This window comes from Zalophus californianus, chromosome 9, assembly GCF_009762305.2.
Source record: "Zalophus californianus isolate mZalCal1 chromosome 9, mZalCal1.pri.v2, whole genome shotgun sequence".
NCBI lineage: Eukaryota > Metazoa > Chordata > Mammalia > Carnivora > Otariidae > Zalophus > Zalophus californianus.
In genome coordinates, this window is record NC_045603.1 from 111,987,567 (window position 1) to 112,006,979 (window position 19,413).

Genomic DNA, 19,413 nt, shown 5'->3' on the forward strand with positions numbered 1-19,413 from the left:
CTTCCTGGACACATTGCCAAAGGCAAGGGAAGCAAGGGCAAAAATGAACTTATTGGGACTTCATCAAGATAAAAGGCTTTTACACAGCAAAGGAAACAGTCCACAAAACCAAAAGACAACCGACAGAATGGGAGAAGATATTTGCAAATGACATATCAGATAAAGGGCTAGTATCCAAAATCTATAAAGAACTTCTCAAACTCAACACCCAAAGAACAAATAATCCAATCAAGAAATGGGCAGAAGACATGAACAGACATTTTTCCAAAGAAGACATCCAAATGGCCAACAGACACATGAAAAAGTGCTCCACATCACTCGGCATAGGGGAATCCAAATCAAAACCTCCATGAGATACCACCTCACACTAGTCAGAATGGCTAAAATTAACAAGTCAGAAAACCACAGATGTTGGCGAGGATGCAGAGAAAGGGGAACCCTCCTACACTGTTGGTGGGAATGCAAGCTGGTGCAGCCACTCTGGAAAACAGTATGGAGGTTCCTCAAAAAGTTGAAAATAGAGCTACCCTATGACCCAGCAATTGCACGACTGGGTATTTACCCCAAAGATACAAATGTAGTGATCCAAAGGGCTACATGCCCCCCAATGTTTACAGCAGTAATGTCCACAGTAGCCAAACTATGGAAAGAGCCAAGATGTCCATCGACAGATGAACGGATAAAGAAGATGTGGTATATATATACAATGGAATATTACGCAGCCATAAAAAGAAAACTGAAATCTTGCCATTTGCGACGATGTGGATGGAATTGGAGGGTATTATGCTAAGCGAAATAAGTCAATTAGAGAAGGACATGTATCATATGATCTAACTGATATGAGGAAATCTTTTTTAAAATTTTTTATTATGTTAATCACTATACATTACATCATTAGTTTTTGATGTAATGTTCCATGATTCATTGTGCATAACACCCAGTGCTCCATGCAGAATGTGCCCTCTTTAATACCCATTATCAGGCTAACCCATCCCCCCACCCCCCTCCCCTCTAGATCCCTGATATGAGGAATTCTTAATCTCAGGAAACAAACTCAGGGTTGCTGGAGTGGTGGGGGGTGGGAGGGATGGGGTGGCTGGGTGATAGACATTGGGGAGGGTATGTGCTATGGTGAGCGCTGTGAATTGTGTAAGACTGTTGAATCACAGACCTGTACCTCTGAAACAAATAACACATTATATGTTAAAAAAAAAAATAGTAGGAGGGGAAAAATGAAGGGGGAGAAATCAGAGGGGGAGACGAACCATGAGAGACTATGGACTATGAGAAACGAACTGAGGGTTCTAGAGGGGAGGGGGGAGGGGGGAGGGGTTAGCCTGGTGATGGGTATTAAAGAGGGCACGTATTGAATGGAGCACTGGGTGTTATACTCAAACAATGAACCATGGAACACTACATCAAAAACTAATGATGTAATGTATGGTGATAACATAATATAATAAAATAAAATTTAAAAAAAAAAGAAAAATAGTACATTCTCACTTTAGAAACTGTAAAAAAAGGAAAATCAAAACTACGTAACCTCGTCACTTGGAGGAAACCCAATACTCACGCTTCTGTATATTTTATACTCTTCTTTATGAACATACATTTTACATCACTGTTCATGTACCTAACATTTTTTGTAGTCTATGTTTCTCACTTAACACTGTAAACATTTCCCTGGTCATCAAAAAATCTTTGTAGGTATGCTTTTCCTAACTACATACATTTTGACATCGTGGGAAACTTTTCTTAAATATTTCCTTGTATAATAGTTGCTCAATTCCAATTTTTGGCTACTACAGATAATTCTGGGATGAATATTTGTGGTATCAGCTTTTTCTGCATATTTATGAGTTTTTATAATATAGATTCCCCAGAATCTCCTCCATGGAATTACTGGTCAAATGATGGGAGTACTTTGAAGGTTCTTGGTAAATAGCTCTTCAGAGGAGTTGTTTTTGTATATACCCCCTAGCTGTGCCAACTCCATACCTTCCTCTCCAGGTTAAGTATTATCAATAAAAATGTAAAAATACTTAGTCAAATGATCAAAGGCCATCAACATCTTTAGTCATAATTTTCTCTATGGCTTCCCCTCCATCGGTCACTTGAATGATAATGACTACATTTGGGGGGAGTGTCCTATAAATCAGACTCTGTGCTAAGCACCCTATGAGCTTTGTCTTGTGTGGTCATCCCAGGATCCCTGGTCAGGCATTATTATTACCTTGGCTTTGAAGATAAGAAACTTCAGACACAGGTTAAATGAATGCCAGGGCAAGCCTGGGGCCAAGTCTGGGCTGTCTGCCCTGCGTGGATCCCATTCCTGGTTCTGAGTGAGGAACCCATGACCGACTTCCTACTTAGTTGCATCATGACGAAGTCAAGGGGTAAACCTGACAGGGTCAAACCAACAAAACCAGCAGCAGCCTTTCACTGGGCCTAATATGTTTAGCTCCCACAAAGAGTTGCGTTTCATGATGTGCCTGCAGGATTTAAGCTCAGCAAAACATCGTTCTTTCCCTCAAGGGCTTACAAATAGTTGAGGAGTGAAGGTAAATACACAAATAACAGTTCTAGAAGGTAGAATACGTAAGGGCCTAAAAAGAGGTAAGATTTGGGGGCTTAGGCATTGAAAGAAGAGAATGACAGTTGGCTGAGGAGGCACCATGGAAGCCCCCTACAGGGGAATTTCCTTTGGCAGAGATGGTGGGAGGGGACCTCAAGCAGAGGCTCTGAGTGGCCTGTAGGATGGAAGGGTGTTGGAGTGGTGGGAGTTCCATGTGGGAAATGAGGGAAGGTGATTTGAAGGGTTGTGGTTGCCAAAGGCAGCGGTCTGCTCTCAACATGGGCTGCAGGACCGCGGGTTGTGTCCACAGCTAGGAGGATGATGCCAAATGCCCATGGACATGGATGGGAGTTCTGAATTCAGGTGAGAAATGAAGCCTTGAACTAGGGAGCTGGGTGTGGGAATGGAAGCCAAACAACAGATCTGCGAGAGTTTATACGGTGCAGTTTGCAAGACTGGGTGATGGGCTGAGAGAGTCGTTCATGATGACCTGAGCCCCTGGCCCCCTCTTTTCTGCCACCCCCTCCCTCAGTCAAGTAGCTGTCTCACTGGTTCCAGCTCTGTAACATCCCAAGGGCATCAGTCCCCTCCAGCTGTCCAGGTCCCCACCACAGCTCGTCCACCTCACTGCATTCATTCCCAACCGATGGCTCAGCTGCCCCAATGGCTGTCCCTACACCCTCTCCTTCCCATGCCCAGAGCTGGGGGGATTTTGTGACTCCTTGTCTGAACCCGGACGCTTCGGAAAGTGAAAAGAGGCGCTATAAATAATTACACCAGGCAAAAGGCATAAACCAGGAATGTTCTGGGCAAACCCGGACATATGGACTCTGCAGCCAGGGGCATCATTAGCAAGTTAAGTTCCACCATAGCACTCTCCTGTTCAATGGCTTCCCCCAGCGATGAGAATAAAGCCTGCGTGTCCTCCCCCGACCCCGACATCGGCCCGGTCTCACCCTCCCCTCTCCCTTTGCTTGTGCTCTGTCCACATATAACTTCTTTCAGTACCAAGACCTTACACCTCCAGTCCCGGTGCCTGAACACCCTAGATCTTCATGAAGCTGCCCCCTGAATCGTGCCTCTTCCACATGCCCTCCCAGACGCTTCTCATGACCTTGCAGTAACTCTTCCCCATTCCCATTCTCTAGCACTTCCCACTATCTCAAAGTCAGTTATTTCCAGTTTTAGCTCCAACTTGTAAAGAGCTTGGGAGCTGTCACGCCCATCCTTACAATGAGAAAAGCTGGACTCACTGAAAATTAATGACTTTTTGGTACTCATTAGAGAACTGGGGTTACTGGGCCAGCCCCCACCCTGGAATCTGCAGAGTCAAAGCCAAGAACAGGAGCAGGAACCAGTGGCCCCTTGAACTGGTAGGAACATTTTGATGAATTGCTGGAGACGGAGTGTGGGCTGATGCAAGAGCAATGGATTCCTGAGGATGGCAGTCTTTTGGGAGACCCCACACTTTCTGGACTCTAGCTCTCAGAATTCACCAGGTTCTCCTGGGAAGGCCTGGGAAAGGTCCCTGGCTCTGGCTGGGGTAAAGTAAGAGCCATCCTGGTGAATGTACCAGAGCGTTCTCCATAACAAAGGCCTGCCTTCCCGGGAAAGGTAGCCCTCCCACCCCACCTGCTCTGGCCTTCCTGCCTCACTATTCAGGAAGGCCACAGACCAGAAGCACACAGCCACCACAGGGCAGAGATTGGATTGGAAGATTATAGCCCCCTCCCCCTTCTCTACACCAGCGGGGCTAACAGGGCTCCCTATAGGAACGGTAATAGGATAACCACATGCTAACCTCCTCTTCTCTGAGGAGGAGTACTTAGGGAAGCCCAAAGTCAAGAAGTAAGACAAAAAGCAAACATAAGGACACTAGAGTCTCTGGCACCTATAGCCACAGAAAACATTTGACAAATGTGCCAACTCCTAGGCAGATTATCTCAAATCCGTAAGAGGCCAATTGACCTTGGTTCCTATTACCCAGTAGAGCATCTCCTGCTTTCAACAACAAAAGAATCACCAGCCCCACCCAAACCCAAGGAAGCACACAGTCTGAAAAGAGGAAGCAGGCATCAAAATGAGGCTCAGATATAGCACAGATGTTAAGAATGATCACTCTGGGAATTTAAAGTAATGATTAATTTTGAAGGGCTCTGCTGGAAAAAGTCAACCCACATGCAAGAACAGCTGGGGAATGTAAGCCTAGAGATAAGGAAACCTCAGAGGAAATGCTAGACATTGGAGTTCATCAGTAGACTCAACATAGCTGAGTGAGGAATCAATGAGCTTGAAGATCAATCAATATAACTCCAGTTGGGGGGAAAAAAATCCAGAAGAGCCAAAAACTGTGGGACAATTACAAACGATGTAACAGACACATGATCAGAATACCAGAGGGAGAAAGGGGAGAAGAGTGAGCAGAAAAAATATTTGAAGTAATAATGGCAGACAACCTCCCCAAATTAATGACGCACAGCAAACCACAGATGCAGGAAGGTCGGTGAAATTACACTAAGTCCCTTTGCGTTTATGGTTTGTCGTGTGCCCCCCACTGGCGTGCAAGCTCCTCGAGAGCATCGGTTCTTGTTCATCTCTGTATCTCTGGAGTCCAGACAGGGCCCAACACACAGTAGGTGGGCAGTAAATATTTCCTGAATGATTGAGGGAGTCAGACTGGTTTTGACTGCGTGCCTGGGTGCTGTTTCCATAGCTTCATAGGACTTTGATGTCCAGGTGTCTCTTTCTCGGCCCTGGCATTCTTCATTTAGCTGACCGAGAAGCCTTCTGAAGAGCGATGGTAAAGTGGTGGAGGGCCAGGTCAGCCCAGCTCACCAAGCGTCCCATAGCCAGGGTGTGTGACCCAGGATCTGCGAGGTGCCCCTGGGGTCACCCCAGTTTGGGCCACCATCACCTTCTACCTAGATTGCAACATCTTCATTTCCCACCTGCCATTGAAGCTTCAGTGCCCTCCAACCCCCTTTCCACACTTCAGCCAAAGTGGTCTTTATCAGTAATGTTTCAGTGGCTCCTCATCGCATTCAGGATAAAAATCCCAGCTCCAGAGCCTGGCACACAAGACAGTTCATCATTGTACCTGTGTCCCTGCTAGCCTCACGGCTTGCTCCAGTCCCAGGACCATCCCCTGCTCACCCTCAGCCCTTCGAAACGATTTTGCAATTCTCCAAGGTGCCCCCTCAGAGCCTCGGTGCCAATTTCTCCAGCTTCCTCCTTCCCATCCCGCCCCCAGCACCTGGTTAACTCAGCCTTCTGGCTTTGGTCATATGCCATGTTCTGGAGAAGCCCCGTGTCCCCACACCCCAGGCCGAGTCCAGTGCCCCTCTTGGGGGCTGGCCCTTGTTGTGGCCTTTGTCACGTAATGTTTCAGCTGTCTGTTTCCTTATGTCTTCTTCCCACTAGAATGTAAGCTCCCCAAGGAAGTACTGATTATCCGCAGGGATGCACAAAGATGACTTCCTGCCTACCAGCGGTGAGGCCGTCACCCAGTAAGGCCGCCGGCTGCAGGGGCCTCTCGAAGCAGCGCCGTCTTGTCTGATCACAGCTTGCTATCGATTAGGGCCCAAACTCTAATGTTACGTGCTAGCCTGTAGGAAATGGATAAATTGCGAATGATTTTTGTCCACTAGAGGTGCCAATGATTTCTGACTGGTACAAAAGAGGAATCGCCGATGCTAACGGTTTTATCACCTGGTGGGACAGGAGTGCGTTCTGAAATCTGATTCCCTTCCTCCTTTCCCCTCTGTCTCCCCACCTCTGCATAGACAGGAACAGACATGTGTCTGCGTATATGATTGTTTTTTTTCTCACGGCCTTTCCTGAACATCCTGTCGGGTGGTTCCGTTATTAACCATTGAATGACTGCAGTCCAGCCCACTGCTCAGCCACCTTCGGAGGGAGGCCGGGTGCGGACTGCGGGAGGCTGGCAGCTTCCGGGCACTTCTCTGCCTTTGGGCCATGATCGGGTCTGGCCAGTGACCCAGCCCAGGGGGTCCTGGGGCCTGGCCATTTCTGCCCAGGTCCCAAAAGAGAAGCCTCGGGTCCAGGGCCGCCCTTGGGTGGCCACAACTCTCTGCACTGTCTCTCAGGCTGAAGCTCTCTCTCCCACATCTCCTCCCCACCCCGCCCCCCCGGTGTCCAGCCTCCATCACCATGGGGAGGGTCCCTCTGCCTCCTCCAGCTCCCTCTCTTTCTGTGTCCCCAATAAATGTTCTTCCCAATACATGTCTTGCATGCCTCACCCTGCCTCGGTGCTGCTTCCTGGAGGCCCCCAAATGTGACCTGTGTTCACCATGTATCTGGATGAGGGGCTTGTCTTTAGTCTTCTGAAAATTGTGCTTTGCCAGTAAGTCCAAGGCCGCCATTGGCACCATTTTAACGTGGGTATCTGGGATAGCATTTACACCAGCAGCAGGTGCTCAGTACGTACGTGCAGGACGAATGGATGTGGAAGGAAAAAAAAGGATTTTGCTTTTAGAGGCTTGCGTGCCCAAGTAGAACAGCATGGTCTTGGTGGCCCGGGAGCCCCGATCTGAAAGTAAACTGGGCCATGTTGCTTCAAAGCAACTGGAAATGTCTCTGAGTCACCTTTGCTCTCAGCTGGTTTGGTGTCTTTTCTTTGAAAGTACCCAAGTTTCCCACGTGACTGCATTCCTCCTCACAGAGCCCCTGCCAGGGCAGCCAAGGGGAAGGCGTGTGACAGACGGGACGTGAGAGAAGTGCCCTGAGTGGGGGGGGGGGGCATGTGTATGGGGGCAAATATACAGAGAGGAGCTCAGGGCTCAGAAGCAAGGTGGGCCCAGTAAGCGCTCGGGGCCAAGCCTGTGGGTGGCTGCAGGCTGAGTGGGAAGGGAGCCTGTCTCCTCAGGGCCCCAAAAGCCAGGACAGAAATGGAGAGCTAATTTGAAAGTTCTCTCTCGGGGCGCCCTCGGTGGCTCGGTTGAGCGACCGCCTTCGGCTCAGGTCATGATCCTGGAGTCCTGGGATCGAGTCCCGAATCGGGCTCCCTGCTCGGCGGGGAGTCTGCTTCTCCCTCTGACCCTGCCCCCTCTCATGTGCTCTCTCTCTCTCTCTCTCTCTCATTCTTGCTCTCTCAAATAAATAAATAAATCTTAAAAAAGAAAATTCTCATTGCCCTGACAGGCACAGAATCTATGAAAACCTGTATTTAAAATCATTTTTCTGATCATGACATTTTCTCTGGTTATTATGCAGGTTGAATAGATGATTACAAATCATCCCCCAATGGTGGCTAATTAAATATTTGATAAATAGAATTTAGCACTTTTCATCTACAGAGAGCTTTCCTGACATTAACTAATTGAGTCTAAGAAAGGTGTCACCTTCATTCTGTAGATGACAAAACTAGCAAAGGGAAGACATTTAAAGAAGTTAAAAAAAAATGTGTGTACGGGGGAGGGATCCTTAGAGGCAGATTTGTGCGATTTCTCACTGCCTGTGTTCCTGTCATGCTGGCCTCACTGGGGTTGCTTCTGGAAACATTCCTGGAGCCCCAGACCGGGACAGATTGAAAGGAGACGGGATGGGAACTCCTCCCCCCGGGTCACTGGATTCAAGTTCTTTGGGCTGGAAACACATTAGCGAGGGAAGGTGGGGTCCCTCAGGGTCCGCTAGGGTCTTGGGGGGAAGGTCTTATCCCACCCCGGTGCCTAAGAACTGGCGCTTGCTGCAGAGATCAGGACCCAGGCGAAGGGCGCCAGGGCCGCGGCGCGGCTCCTCCACGTCTGCTGGTGAGCAACAGCACCACCTGCTGGCGACACAGCTCGTCCCTCAGCCCTGTGGACTCTCGGCCCGTGGCCAGGAGTTTTCCTCTGTAATTTCCCCATTTCCTTTCCTGGCCAGTCCCAGCTCTGAAGTTGTGGCTTCTTCAGCTGGAGGAATGCAGCTGACAGGTTATTTCAGAATGATATAAATCTGCCAAAGGACCATTTGGATATAAACAGCAAACATCTCACCCCGGATGAAAATTCATGTTAAGAAATTGAAGTCTTCATGGACGACTAGCCACTGGGAATGAGGTCTTACCTATCCTAGTGGAAACTGAAGACTTCCTGCCCGGGAGGGCCCGGGGGAAACGTTCCGCCCTGGGGTGGGTTTCGGGGGATTTGTCTAGAAGTTGTGTTTGCGCAGTAAGCACTGTTTTCCCCGAGGCGGTGTGTTGATTTGGGGGGGGGGGGGCGGGGAGGGGACGGAAAGAAGGAGCTGATGGGGATCCGGGGTTGGCGCAGTCAAGAAGCATGGCTTTAGGAGGACCCCACATGAAGCATCTGTTCATCCTGCCCGTGGCTCCCACCCGGGTCTCCATGGGGGCTTCCATCTGAATATTTTACTCCCTCCAAGTGAACAGAGATGGAAAAAATCTCCATTTGTTCTCCTGAATGATGAAAACAAGTTCTGAACTACTTTCCAGGCCTACTCATCCTTTCTCCTAGAGTGCAAGGTGATTCAGCTTCTCGTCTCCCACCCTGCTGCCCCACGGGACATGGAAGAAGAGTCACTGAGTGAGATCACCCTCAGGAAGCCTGTCCACACACAAGCCCGGACCAGGGGCCTGGGGCCATCAGAACTCCAGAGCGAAGTGAGGCAAAATCCTGCTGCAGCAGGGGTCAGAGCAGGAGGGCGCCAGTCTCTCTCCCACCCCTTGGGAAGCAGCAGATTTCAGTCCATGGGCACGAGGAGGTTGGAGCCTCTCTTGCCCATCCAGTTCCTAGAGGGGAGTTTCCTGACAGCTCTCTGAGGCTCTGGAGCCCTGCACAGAGTCCCACCTGGAACAGAAGGGCCCACCTGCATGGCCCTGGAGGACAGCTGGCCCATTTCTCTCCCCCGACACTGGCTGGGGTCCTACCGAAGGTGAAATTAAAACTGTCAGCGATGCAGCTTTCAATTTCGAAGATGTGTTTGGAGTTGTGTGAATGAGGGCAGTGTTGGACATGGGCTGGGAAGCATAATGCCGTGTCATCAGCGGAGTTCCTGTGTGGGTGATGGTCCCCCAGTTCCTGCTGGGGGAGTCCTGGCCCCAGGCCCCGGGAGCCTGAATGCTGAGGTTGCACAAGCACCAGTGGGGTCCCCCTCTTACTTCTCTAGTGAGGTCTTCCCAGCGGGTGGTCTGGCTGGCGCGGGCAAAGGCTTTTCAATGTGGCAGCCTCCTTCTGTCACGGAAGCCTCCTGTGGCAGCATGATATTTGCACACATTCTCTTACGCTGTGCAGCCTCATAAAGGGCAGGGACTGGCTCATCAAGCTCATTTTACCGGGGTGACCGAAGCGGAGGTGCAGGGGGGTTAAGGAACTTGTTCAAGCTCAACAGCTGGAAGTGGCAGGGCTGGGGTTGCACGTCAGAGAGGCCCCAGAGCCTGCATTCCTCTTGCCATGAGACTGGTCCTCCCTCCCTATGTTGTTGCGTTTGTGGCACCTGCAGCCCCTCCAGCTATCCTCGCTTCCAACGGAAATGGCAAATGGGGAGTAGGGAACAGGTGGGCAAACTGAGGCACTTTGTGATCCTCGAGTCCAGCCGTGGGTCAGAGATTGTGAGGACGGGTAGCTGCTCTCCTCTGGTTGTGCAGAAGCAGCAGGGTGCGGTGGCAGCGGCAGAGTCAAATCCAACCTCTACCATTTCCCAGCAACAGGACGACGGGCCAGAACTTGGCTTCCAAGTTCCTCATCTGTACCGTGGGGGTAACGAGCCCCTCACGGGGCTGCTTCCCAGGCTGGGATGAAATCACCTGGCACAAGACTCAGCATGTGATTACTTTCCCAAGTGCCTCCTAATGGAAGAGACGATAATGGGCTTTTGTTGGTCTTGATTACTCAGCAAAAACACCGACAACCTCATGTGGGTCTAGTCTTCTACTCTATCAACTATAACTAGGTCTTCCATCTCTACTGAACCCCTGAAGTTTTCCATGCCTTACTCTTTTATCTACAATATGCCCAATCAGTCTGCCAGGGCTTTTCAAGGAAAGTGTTGCTATATTTTAATGTTGCTCTAAAAACTATATAGTCGGTTTTCTAATAGCAATTTCATGATTGTTGTAAGGTGCCTAGAAGTCACGCATACTTTGATAAAGAGTTTGTTTTAATGGAATAAAAATTGATGGCTCTCAAAGCCAAAAAACAAAAAGGACCAACATTTAAAAAGCATTTACATTTAACACTTAAAATGGCAATATAAGTGCAAGATTCCGAAACTTAAGTATCTTCAATGCAACCCGAATAATTTCTTGTCTTCTTAAGTAGCTTCTAAGGTTAAGCAACAGTTGGCAGAGCTACTTCATGGTCATAGGATATCTAAGAGATGTCACCATTGGATAAAATCCCTAGGCCAGCATTTCTCACATTCTGTGTTGTCTGCCAGAGATTTCAGAAATATCTTTATAAGAAGACTAGACTGGAAGGGGATTTAACAGAGTCAGCACCTTTAATTATGTGAATATAAAAGTACAAGATAGAAGTGCTAGCACACGGTATAAGACAAGACGGTAAGGAGAGCCCAACGAGCCCTGGAACTGAACACACCAGGTCACTGCAAGAAAGGGATGCTGCCCACTTGGCCTAATGCCTCCTAGAGACCAGAGGAGTCAGTCCCAGGTGGTGTGGCTGGATCATCCTCACACCTGAACATGTCTTTTGCCCTGGGTCAATCAGCCTGGTCATTTCCAACTTCCTTTTCTCTTCATTGCCCGTCACTTTAGCCGCGAGGCCCTGTTACTCCCCCATCCTGCCCGTGCCATAGCAGAGAGACTTGTGGGCCCTCCCTCTCTATCTCTCTCTTTCCAAATCTTCCCCTTTGGAGCTGCTGCCTGACGGGTTGATGCCCAGCTGCAGTGAGAAATCCTGCCTGCCCTTCCAGGCCTACCTCATGGGACTTCCTCCATGAAGCTACCCTGATTCCTCCCCTCCCTTTCCCTCCAACAGGAAGATCCAGTGTGCACTCTGTATTAGTTCCCTAGGGTGGCTATGACAGAGTGCCACAGGCTGGGTGGCTTGAACAACAGAAACTTAAGAGTCTCACAGTTCGGGATGCTAGGAGTCTGAAATCAAGGTGTCAGCAACCTTGGCTTGGTTTCTTCTGAGACCACTCTCCTTGGCTTGTGGGAGGCTGTCTTCCCCCTACCTCTGTGTCCAAATTTCCTCTTCATATAAGGACACTAGTCATATTGGCTTAGGGCCCACTGTAATGATCTCATTTAACTTAATTACTTATAGACTATCTCCCAAGAAGGTCACCTTCTGCGGTACTGGGAGTTAGGACTCTGCATAGCTTTCTTTTGAGGGGGGAGGGGTGCACAGTCCAACCCCGACCAGACCCCCACTGCATTATTATTGATACTTTTTGGTGAGTTATCATCATTCTCTCCTTCTCTGGAAGGCTCCTTGTGGGATCTGAACCTTGATATAGCTCATATTTATATTCTCTGTTGAGCCTCACACGATGCACACACTCCATAAATAACTTGAGTGAATGAGCGGTAAACAGTGCTCCTGAGTGAATATGGACCGCTGCCAATAATGATAGGTCTGGAGTAGACAACGTGTGATCCTAGCAACACGCTTCAGCAGATGATATGGCTGCCCCTGCACTCAGCTCTGACCTGTGGGAAGACCCCTGCCAACAACAAGAAACAATGTTTCCCCCTGGGGGCCTGAAATGTCATCATTGGCAAATGATGCTCCATGCTCAGTCTGTGATTCCTGATTCAAAAACCAGAATGGCCTCCTGCAGGAAGCACAAACATCCAGAGGGGAAGGAGCCACAGCAGGTGGGCATGGAGGAGGCAAGGGAAGGCAGCAGGATGGGAGGCAGGGTGCCTGTTTTATAATCTCCTCCGAGGCTGGGCTCGGACACTAACCATGTCTAACAGCTCCCAAATGCATTGTTTAGTTGCTTGCTTTTTTTTTTTTTTCTTTAATGGAGAAACCGTTAATCAAAAAGTACCAGTTAGGCTTGTCTGTCATTCCTGTCCCCTTTTCTTTTTCTTTGCTTCCACATAGGCATAAGCCTTGTTCAGTGGCGGTTCGATATTTCTTTACCTTTACAGAGATAACACATCCAGTTAGAACCATTTCAGAGTGGATGCTAAAATGGTGTTCTGATGGCAAGGTTGGGCTTAACAATTCAGTAAGATTTAATAACAGGCAATTTATGTCAATTTCCAGATAATACAAGTCAGTTCTAATCTGTCCCTTAAGAGACTTGCAGAGCTCTGTGGCATTTGGTGTCAGAAACATTTCCCACAACTGTGGCGAGGCTGAGAAGGCACGTTGGGGCTGAGGTGTCGTGGACGCCACCTTCCTGTACTTCAGCTTGCATTCACTTCTGCTCCTGTAGCCTTTTTTTTTTTTTTTTTTTTTTCCAATCTCAGCATGATGGAAAAGCTCAGTAGTGGACCAGTTCGTTATTAGAAAAGAGGGATGCTGGTCTCTTCATCTGTCTTCCCTGCTAATCCTTAAGGATCAACATGCACTGTGCATTTGAATGGTGAGCCTGGGGGGAGTGGGTATTTCCACACAAGCTCCCCACTGGACAGCCCATCCATGGTGGTGCTTATGAGAACTGAAAGCCTCTAATGTTCTCCCCTTGCAAATCCATCTTTCTAATCTAACTCCTGGGGTACCTCAATTGCATAGTCTGAAGCAGCCCGACCTTCCTTCTCTGGTGCAGAAAGCAAGGATTTGCAATGCGATTGTCCTTTAGAAGTAAGGTAGGGATTTTTCTTTGGGTCAAATGCCATAGCAATATATTCAATTTTCCATTATTTGCTTTTGAATCATTACCTTGATCTGTGACTTGCTACTGTCCGCTTGACCCTTCCTAGTCACTCACTAGTCGTTGCTGTTCAGCAAGGCTTTGTACAGAGGCCTGTTTGGACACTTCTGGCCCTTACTCTGGACTGGAGATCAAGGAAGTCCCGTGAAAGCAAATCTCTAGATGCTTTCTCTGGGACCTAGCTTTATGCTGCCCACCCTCGGCAAGGAATGGGGAATGCTTGTGGGGTGGAGGCCTGGTGGGGCTGGGCCCCCACAACTGCTGACTTAGACCTTTACACTGTGGCCCAGGTGGCCTCAGACTCACACATGCTCAGATAAACATCCAAGAGGCAGCATGGGAGCCCTATTGTTAACCGAAAATTATGATGGCGAACAAATGCAATTTTCTTTAAAAAAAAAAAGTATGAGCATACATCTCTGTTAATAGATGCAAAGAAAAATCTAGAAGAATGTAAACCAAATTACTGAAGTTCTTGGATTTGAGAAGTGGTGACAAAGATACTCTCCTTGACCAAACTTTAGTCAGGCTTCTCTGAGCCCAACTAGGCCCTGTCCCTGGGCATGTCCCCCAAGAGCACAATTTTAGCACAAATCCTGTCAGGTGGGTTTAGTCAGATCCCCTACCCTCTCGTTACCATCAGCCCTGGTATCTGATGGGGTTTGTCATTCTCCACCATCCCCTGGTGATGTCTGGTCACCCTGGCCTGGCCTCAGCAAGAACCCTGTTAGGTCAGTGTAGCCAGGGTCCCCTGTTCCCCTCATGTTTCCTTGTAGTGATTTCCTCTCCGCTGACTTTGGCTGTACATTCCCACTCTTCCTCATATTTGGAGTTGAGCGCAGTCTCTCTCCCCTATACCTTATGGCCGCTATCCCTAGTGATCGTCTCGAACAATCTGCCTTTACTGCCTTAACAAGTGGCATGAGTAATTATTTAGCAGTGGGAACATCATGATTTTCAATTCTGAAATTATGTATTATGTTTGCTTCCTGTTATTTGCATCATATTATTATGTTGGCATTTTCCACATAAATCGTTAGTATTTTTTAAAACAGCTTTCCCGAACTATATATGGCACAAAACCCGCCTACGTAAGGTATACGAAAAGTCTTTAGAGAGACTGTGTGTGACCATCACCACAGTCCAGTTTGAGAACAATTTCCATCACCCCCAAAAGTTCCCTGAGTGAAGGCACCCTTCACTCTTATCTCCATCCCCAGCCACCATAGATCTCCTTTCTGAATGGATTTTCTGAAATTTCATATACATGGAATTAAGCAACAGGTGGCCTTTTGTACCGGCTTCTTTGGCTTGATAATGTTTTTGAGGTTTACCCACGTGATAGTGTGTATCAGCGAGCGGTTTGTTCTCCACGTCGTTGGAGAATGTTCCATTGTATGGACGCACTGCATTTTGCTTATCCATTTCTACTCAGTGGACAAGTGGGTTGTTGGTGGGTTTGTGCTATTATGAATAATGCTGCTATGAACATTCGTGTGCAAGTCTCCATGTGGATGAAGTGTTACTTTTATAATCAGAAAAAAAATGACAAAAGTAGAGACCAATATGGATGTGGATTTTCAAGCTGTTTCTGGAATGCATCTTCTTTTAGCAAAATGGGAGCTCTGTAATTGGGGCCAAAGTTTTAAAATAAGGAGGGAAAGACATGGGTCCCTGAGCCGGATTTCCCTGGCCCTGACCTGTGCACGGCCCAAGAGGAACAGGGACAATGGTTTCTCTCCTCTGGAAACTGATGGTATTCGCACAGGTCCTTCATTGCCTCCGAACGCACGTGGCATGTCATGAGTCCCAGGGCAGCTCTGATTTCAATCCCAACCCAAACGGCATTCCTCTCTTCTGAAGTCCTGTGGTTCAAAAGCAGCAAATTAAGGCAGCTATGTGACTCTGCCGGGTTTAATACACGTTTCCCCAAGGTGGTTTGCTTTTGGAGCAGCGGTGGAGAAAGGCCTGGAACACTGGCGCAAACTAACTAGGTGAGTTGTTCAGATTCAGCAATCCTAGATTTTAGGCTGGGTCCTTTCCCCCATGTGCAAAGTTCAAAAGTTGCAGCTGGGAAGGGAAAAGCATCAGAAAAAACCAAGGAAGAGAGGATCCAGGTCTGTAAGCAGGAAAGAGATGCAGGAAATGACTCGGAGGAAAAGAGGCAAACAGGAAGTCCGTAGATAAAGGGACATGGGCACTCGCTTTACAGAGAAGAGGCAGGAAGCCACTGCTGGCACCTTATCTACACTGCCGATGACAGTGATCTTATCTATTGCCTCAGCAGGCTGTCCATGGAAGGTCTTCCAGCAACCCGAGCTCCTGTCTGCGTAGGCAGGGATCTGGGTGACTTTGAACTGTCGGTTGCCCCGCCTCCATCCTTTGGACACTCCCCTGGTTGCCCTACAGGCTCTGAGCCCCTCCGTCCCTCTTTGCATTCTGCCTATGGACACATACTCTGAATGCCCCTGTCTCCTTTCCCCTCTACATTTCTTTCTTTGGAAGGTTCTACTCGTTCTGGTTTAATCTGTAATTCCGAGGTGTGGGACTGCACTGCTTTACTTCAACACCAATACTTCCCTATTTCAGCTACTAACAGTAACATCAACACCAGCAGATATCAGCACTTGACAATATCCAAAGAGCTTCTGCTTGATCTTCACAGAGAATCAATCCTAGGATGTGGGCAGGATAGCTAGTATTGACTCCTTTTCTTTCAAACTGAGGCAATCAAGGTGGTAAAGTTCAGTGACTGCCAATATCCCAGAGTCTCAGAGCGGTGGGCCCAGGAGTGGCTGATAGGCCGCAGGGTGCAGGCCCAGGGTTGGGGCACACAAGCAACGTTAAGTGATAATGTCTAAAGCCAATGTGCTCTTATCTGATGTGTTAAACTGAGACCAAAACGGGGGTGGGTGCGTGGGATGGGTGCAGTGACAACTCACAGCAGGTCTGTGGAATTCATTCAAAACCCCGGATGTGGGATTTTATGAATATAGGAGCCTGTGAGGAGTTTTCTCATTGTTAGATTTTCTAAATGCTTATATATTCAGTATTCTTAAAAAGACACTGAGATCCTAAATATGAAATGCAGAAATAGTTTTAGGGTAAAAAGCTTCTGTTGAGTGATGATTTGCAAAAATACGTCTTCAATACAGTACTCAGAACGAATGTTATGGGTCCAATGTCTATTCAGTTATATGACCCTATTATAAAATCTTGCCCTAAACTAAAAGTTATAGCAGTTAATATTTAATGGCAAAATACTGATACTAGGTTAACATTTACAAAAAACCCCCACATTTTTCAGAAAGGAACATGCTTGGGATCCAATGTGAAACAATCAATTATTGTGTTTATTCTTGAAGCTTTTATTTTGGAGTCCTGTGTCGCAAAATGACATGTTTTGTGTTTACAACAGGTATTAGAAATTTGAGATTTTTTAAAATTTCTACTATTTTAGAGTAAAATTGGATATAATGTTCCAAACCATCATCAAAAAAAAAATGCAGAGCAAACTTTTCTGTATATAAACTGTACATAAAAACAAGGCACTATACATTTCGGGGAGATATTAAGGTAGAAAGGTGGATGTGCACAGATTCTTCAGAGCCCATGCCAGGAAGTACAAATCCATTTGTTCATTTTAGCACCGGAAAGCAGCACTCAGAATAAGTCAGACTTAATGCTGAAGGAGATGTTTCTGAACGTGAGTGAAGATACACAGGGGTGCCAGAGCTAATTTCACAGAAGCAATTCCATCTACCTTTTAATATTATTTTGACACCAAAAGAAAAACAATCTTAAGAGTGAATGAATACATATTGCTTTGTTAAATACATATTTGCTTTATATGGTGTTTATATAAATATATATATTTTAGAACCCACAAGTTATCAAAATAACACTTTATTAAGAGAATTGCTTCCAAAAAAGGTGGGCAGTGCGGCAGTTTCCGCACACGTGCACATAGGGACGCCTTTATTAACATTACCTGTTGAATCGTGGAAAGAGAGTTTCCAAAGGGTCCGCTTAAACATTCACAAAATACACAAATCTGGGACAAGCAGTAGAGCTAATAACTTCAGGTTTTGGAAAACTGATTAAAAAATCTTTTTTTTTTTTTTTTAATACCAGTCCAAAAAAAAAAAAATACCCATTTCCCTGGTCCAATGGTATTGAAAGTGACGACAGAGGTTCCTCCAGCATCTCTCCCGCTCAGAACAGACCTTTTGCTTTCTTCAGGTTCACCTGCTTCCAGGCGGGCAGTGCATTGTATTCGTCCCTCGTTATGTCTAGTGCAAACTGCAAAATCGGGAGAAATGCCCAGCGGGTGAGTACAAGGACTCCCATCCCAGCCAAGCGTGTTGCTTAAACGCTATCACACGTGAAGACATGCTTACCTCAAAGTCTTCATCAGTGAGATAAAGCTCAAGCTTCAGAGGATCAACTCCCTCGGGCAGTGGCCTGGCTAGCAGATCGGCCAGTGGGTAAATGGTTTTACAGAGCTTGGCTAAGACATCTTCCACAAGGGTGATCTGATTGGAAACTTCCGTATCCTAGAGAAGAGGAGGGAGCAGAGAGAATTTCATGCCCTGCATCTGCGCAAATGCTTTACCGCGCATGGGCGCAAACACAGCCCTACTGTCCACTCTGTGTCCCAGCTGGAGAGGCTCGCTCAGGCAGAAGCAGGCTCTGAAATGGAAAGGAATTGCCCAAAGCCTCACAGTTCTTCTGACTTTTACATGTCTTCCCACCCCACCAAATAAATCCTGGCTTGGGGCTGCCTCAGAAAAATGTTTAGGGACCATCACATGAGTGAATTGAACTCTAAACACTGGAAGCATTCATATAATGGAATTTGTTTAAAAGTATTTAAAAATAACCTTAAAAGGAATCACATCCTTTCCTATCAGCCCCATTTCTTAATCTGGACTAGAAAAAGGTAAGAAAATGTGTCTAGAAGATGCTGTTGAATCTAGATTTAAAAAAAAAAAAAACTGCATTAAACAATGAATCATAGAACACTACATTAAAAAACAAACAAACAAACAAAAAACACTGTGCATGTAATCTGAACAGGTTATTCCAGGTAAACGATCTTCCTCTGTTAAACCCGGAATCCCAGATTGGCTGCCCTCCTTTTGAGTGGCGGGAATGAACGACTAACGGTGTTGCCAAATTCATCAGTGATGGTACAGACTAGCGCTCACGGAGTGGGTTTTGGAGCAAGCCTGCACCTGAGACCCGGGACAAGCTATGGCAGGTCTCTGTGCCTCCGCTCCTTCCCTAGAAAAACGAAGATAACACGAAGACTACTGTGAAAATAAAGGAGAAAATACATGCCAAGTGCTTAGAGCCATGCCTGGCACCCAGCAAGCACGTGGCGATTGTGTTGTTACTACAGGCTGGTGTAGGAAGCCTGAAGTCCCTGGCCAGAAGCCCGCAGGCCTGCACATGATGCTCCAAGCCCACTGCCGCCCCGGGACCTACAGCGGATGCAGGGAACCAGGGCAGTTACAGCCTCTAGCTCAGACTGCAGGAGGCGGCGATGGTCCGCATCGTGCCTAGTGTGGATTGCACGTCTATGGTAAATGGAACCCTGGGCTATGACTGGCAGGCTCCTCCCCGTGTGGACCGAGTCCAGCCGGTTGCAGAGAGAGGTGAGGCTCAGCAGTGCACTGAACATCCATTGTTAAGCAGCGGTGAACTCTTTTTCTTTACACCTGTTCAGACCTCCCATAAAATACCCACGTCCTCTCCCTTGGAACAACAAAACAAAACAAAACAAAACCCCTTGGAATTGCTACTGCTTGCAATGTCAAAAACTTCTAACTTAAGAAATTTGACATAGCTGTACTAAGCTTTTTTTTTTTTCTATGTGGTTGGAAATTATAACGTTCTGGTTAATAATATGTTTTAGTAAATAAAGGTTTATGATAAATGCTTCCTGTGCTAACACCAGCTGGTCTCATAAAAGTATTAATGAGCTATTAACACTGCTTATCGGGAGTGACTCACATTCACTCACCCAGTAA

At 47.3% G+C, this 19,413-nt stretch overlaps 1 protein-coding gene across 6 annotated transcripts in view; it reads right to left on the reverse strand.

Moving 5' to 3' along the window:
- Window positions 1-16,716: 16,716 nt before the first annotated feature.
- SVIL (supervillin) overlaps window positions 16,717-19,413 on the reverse strand; it is a 229,754-nt gene continuing 227,057 nt past the window's right edge. For all 6 annotated transcript variants that reach the window (XM_027593384.2, XM_027593388.2, XM_027593385.2 and 3 more), the window contains 2 exons: window positions 17,779-17,934; window positions 16,717-17,680 (listed from right to left, as the gene is read on the reverse strand). In XM_027593384.2, coding sequence (XP_027449185.1) covers window positions 17,594-17,680; window positions 17,779-17,934 — 243 coding nt within the window. In that variant the 3' untranslated portion in view covers window positions 16,717-17,593. The remainder of the gene's footprint in view (window positions 17,681-17,778; window positions 17,935-19,413) is intronic.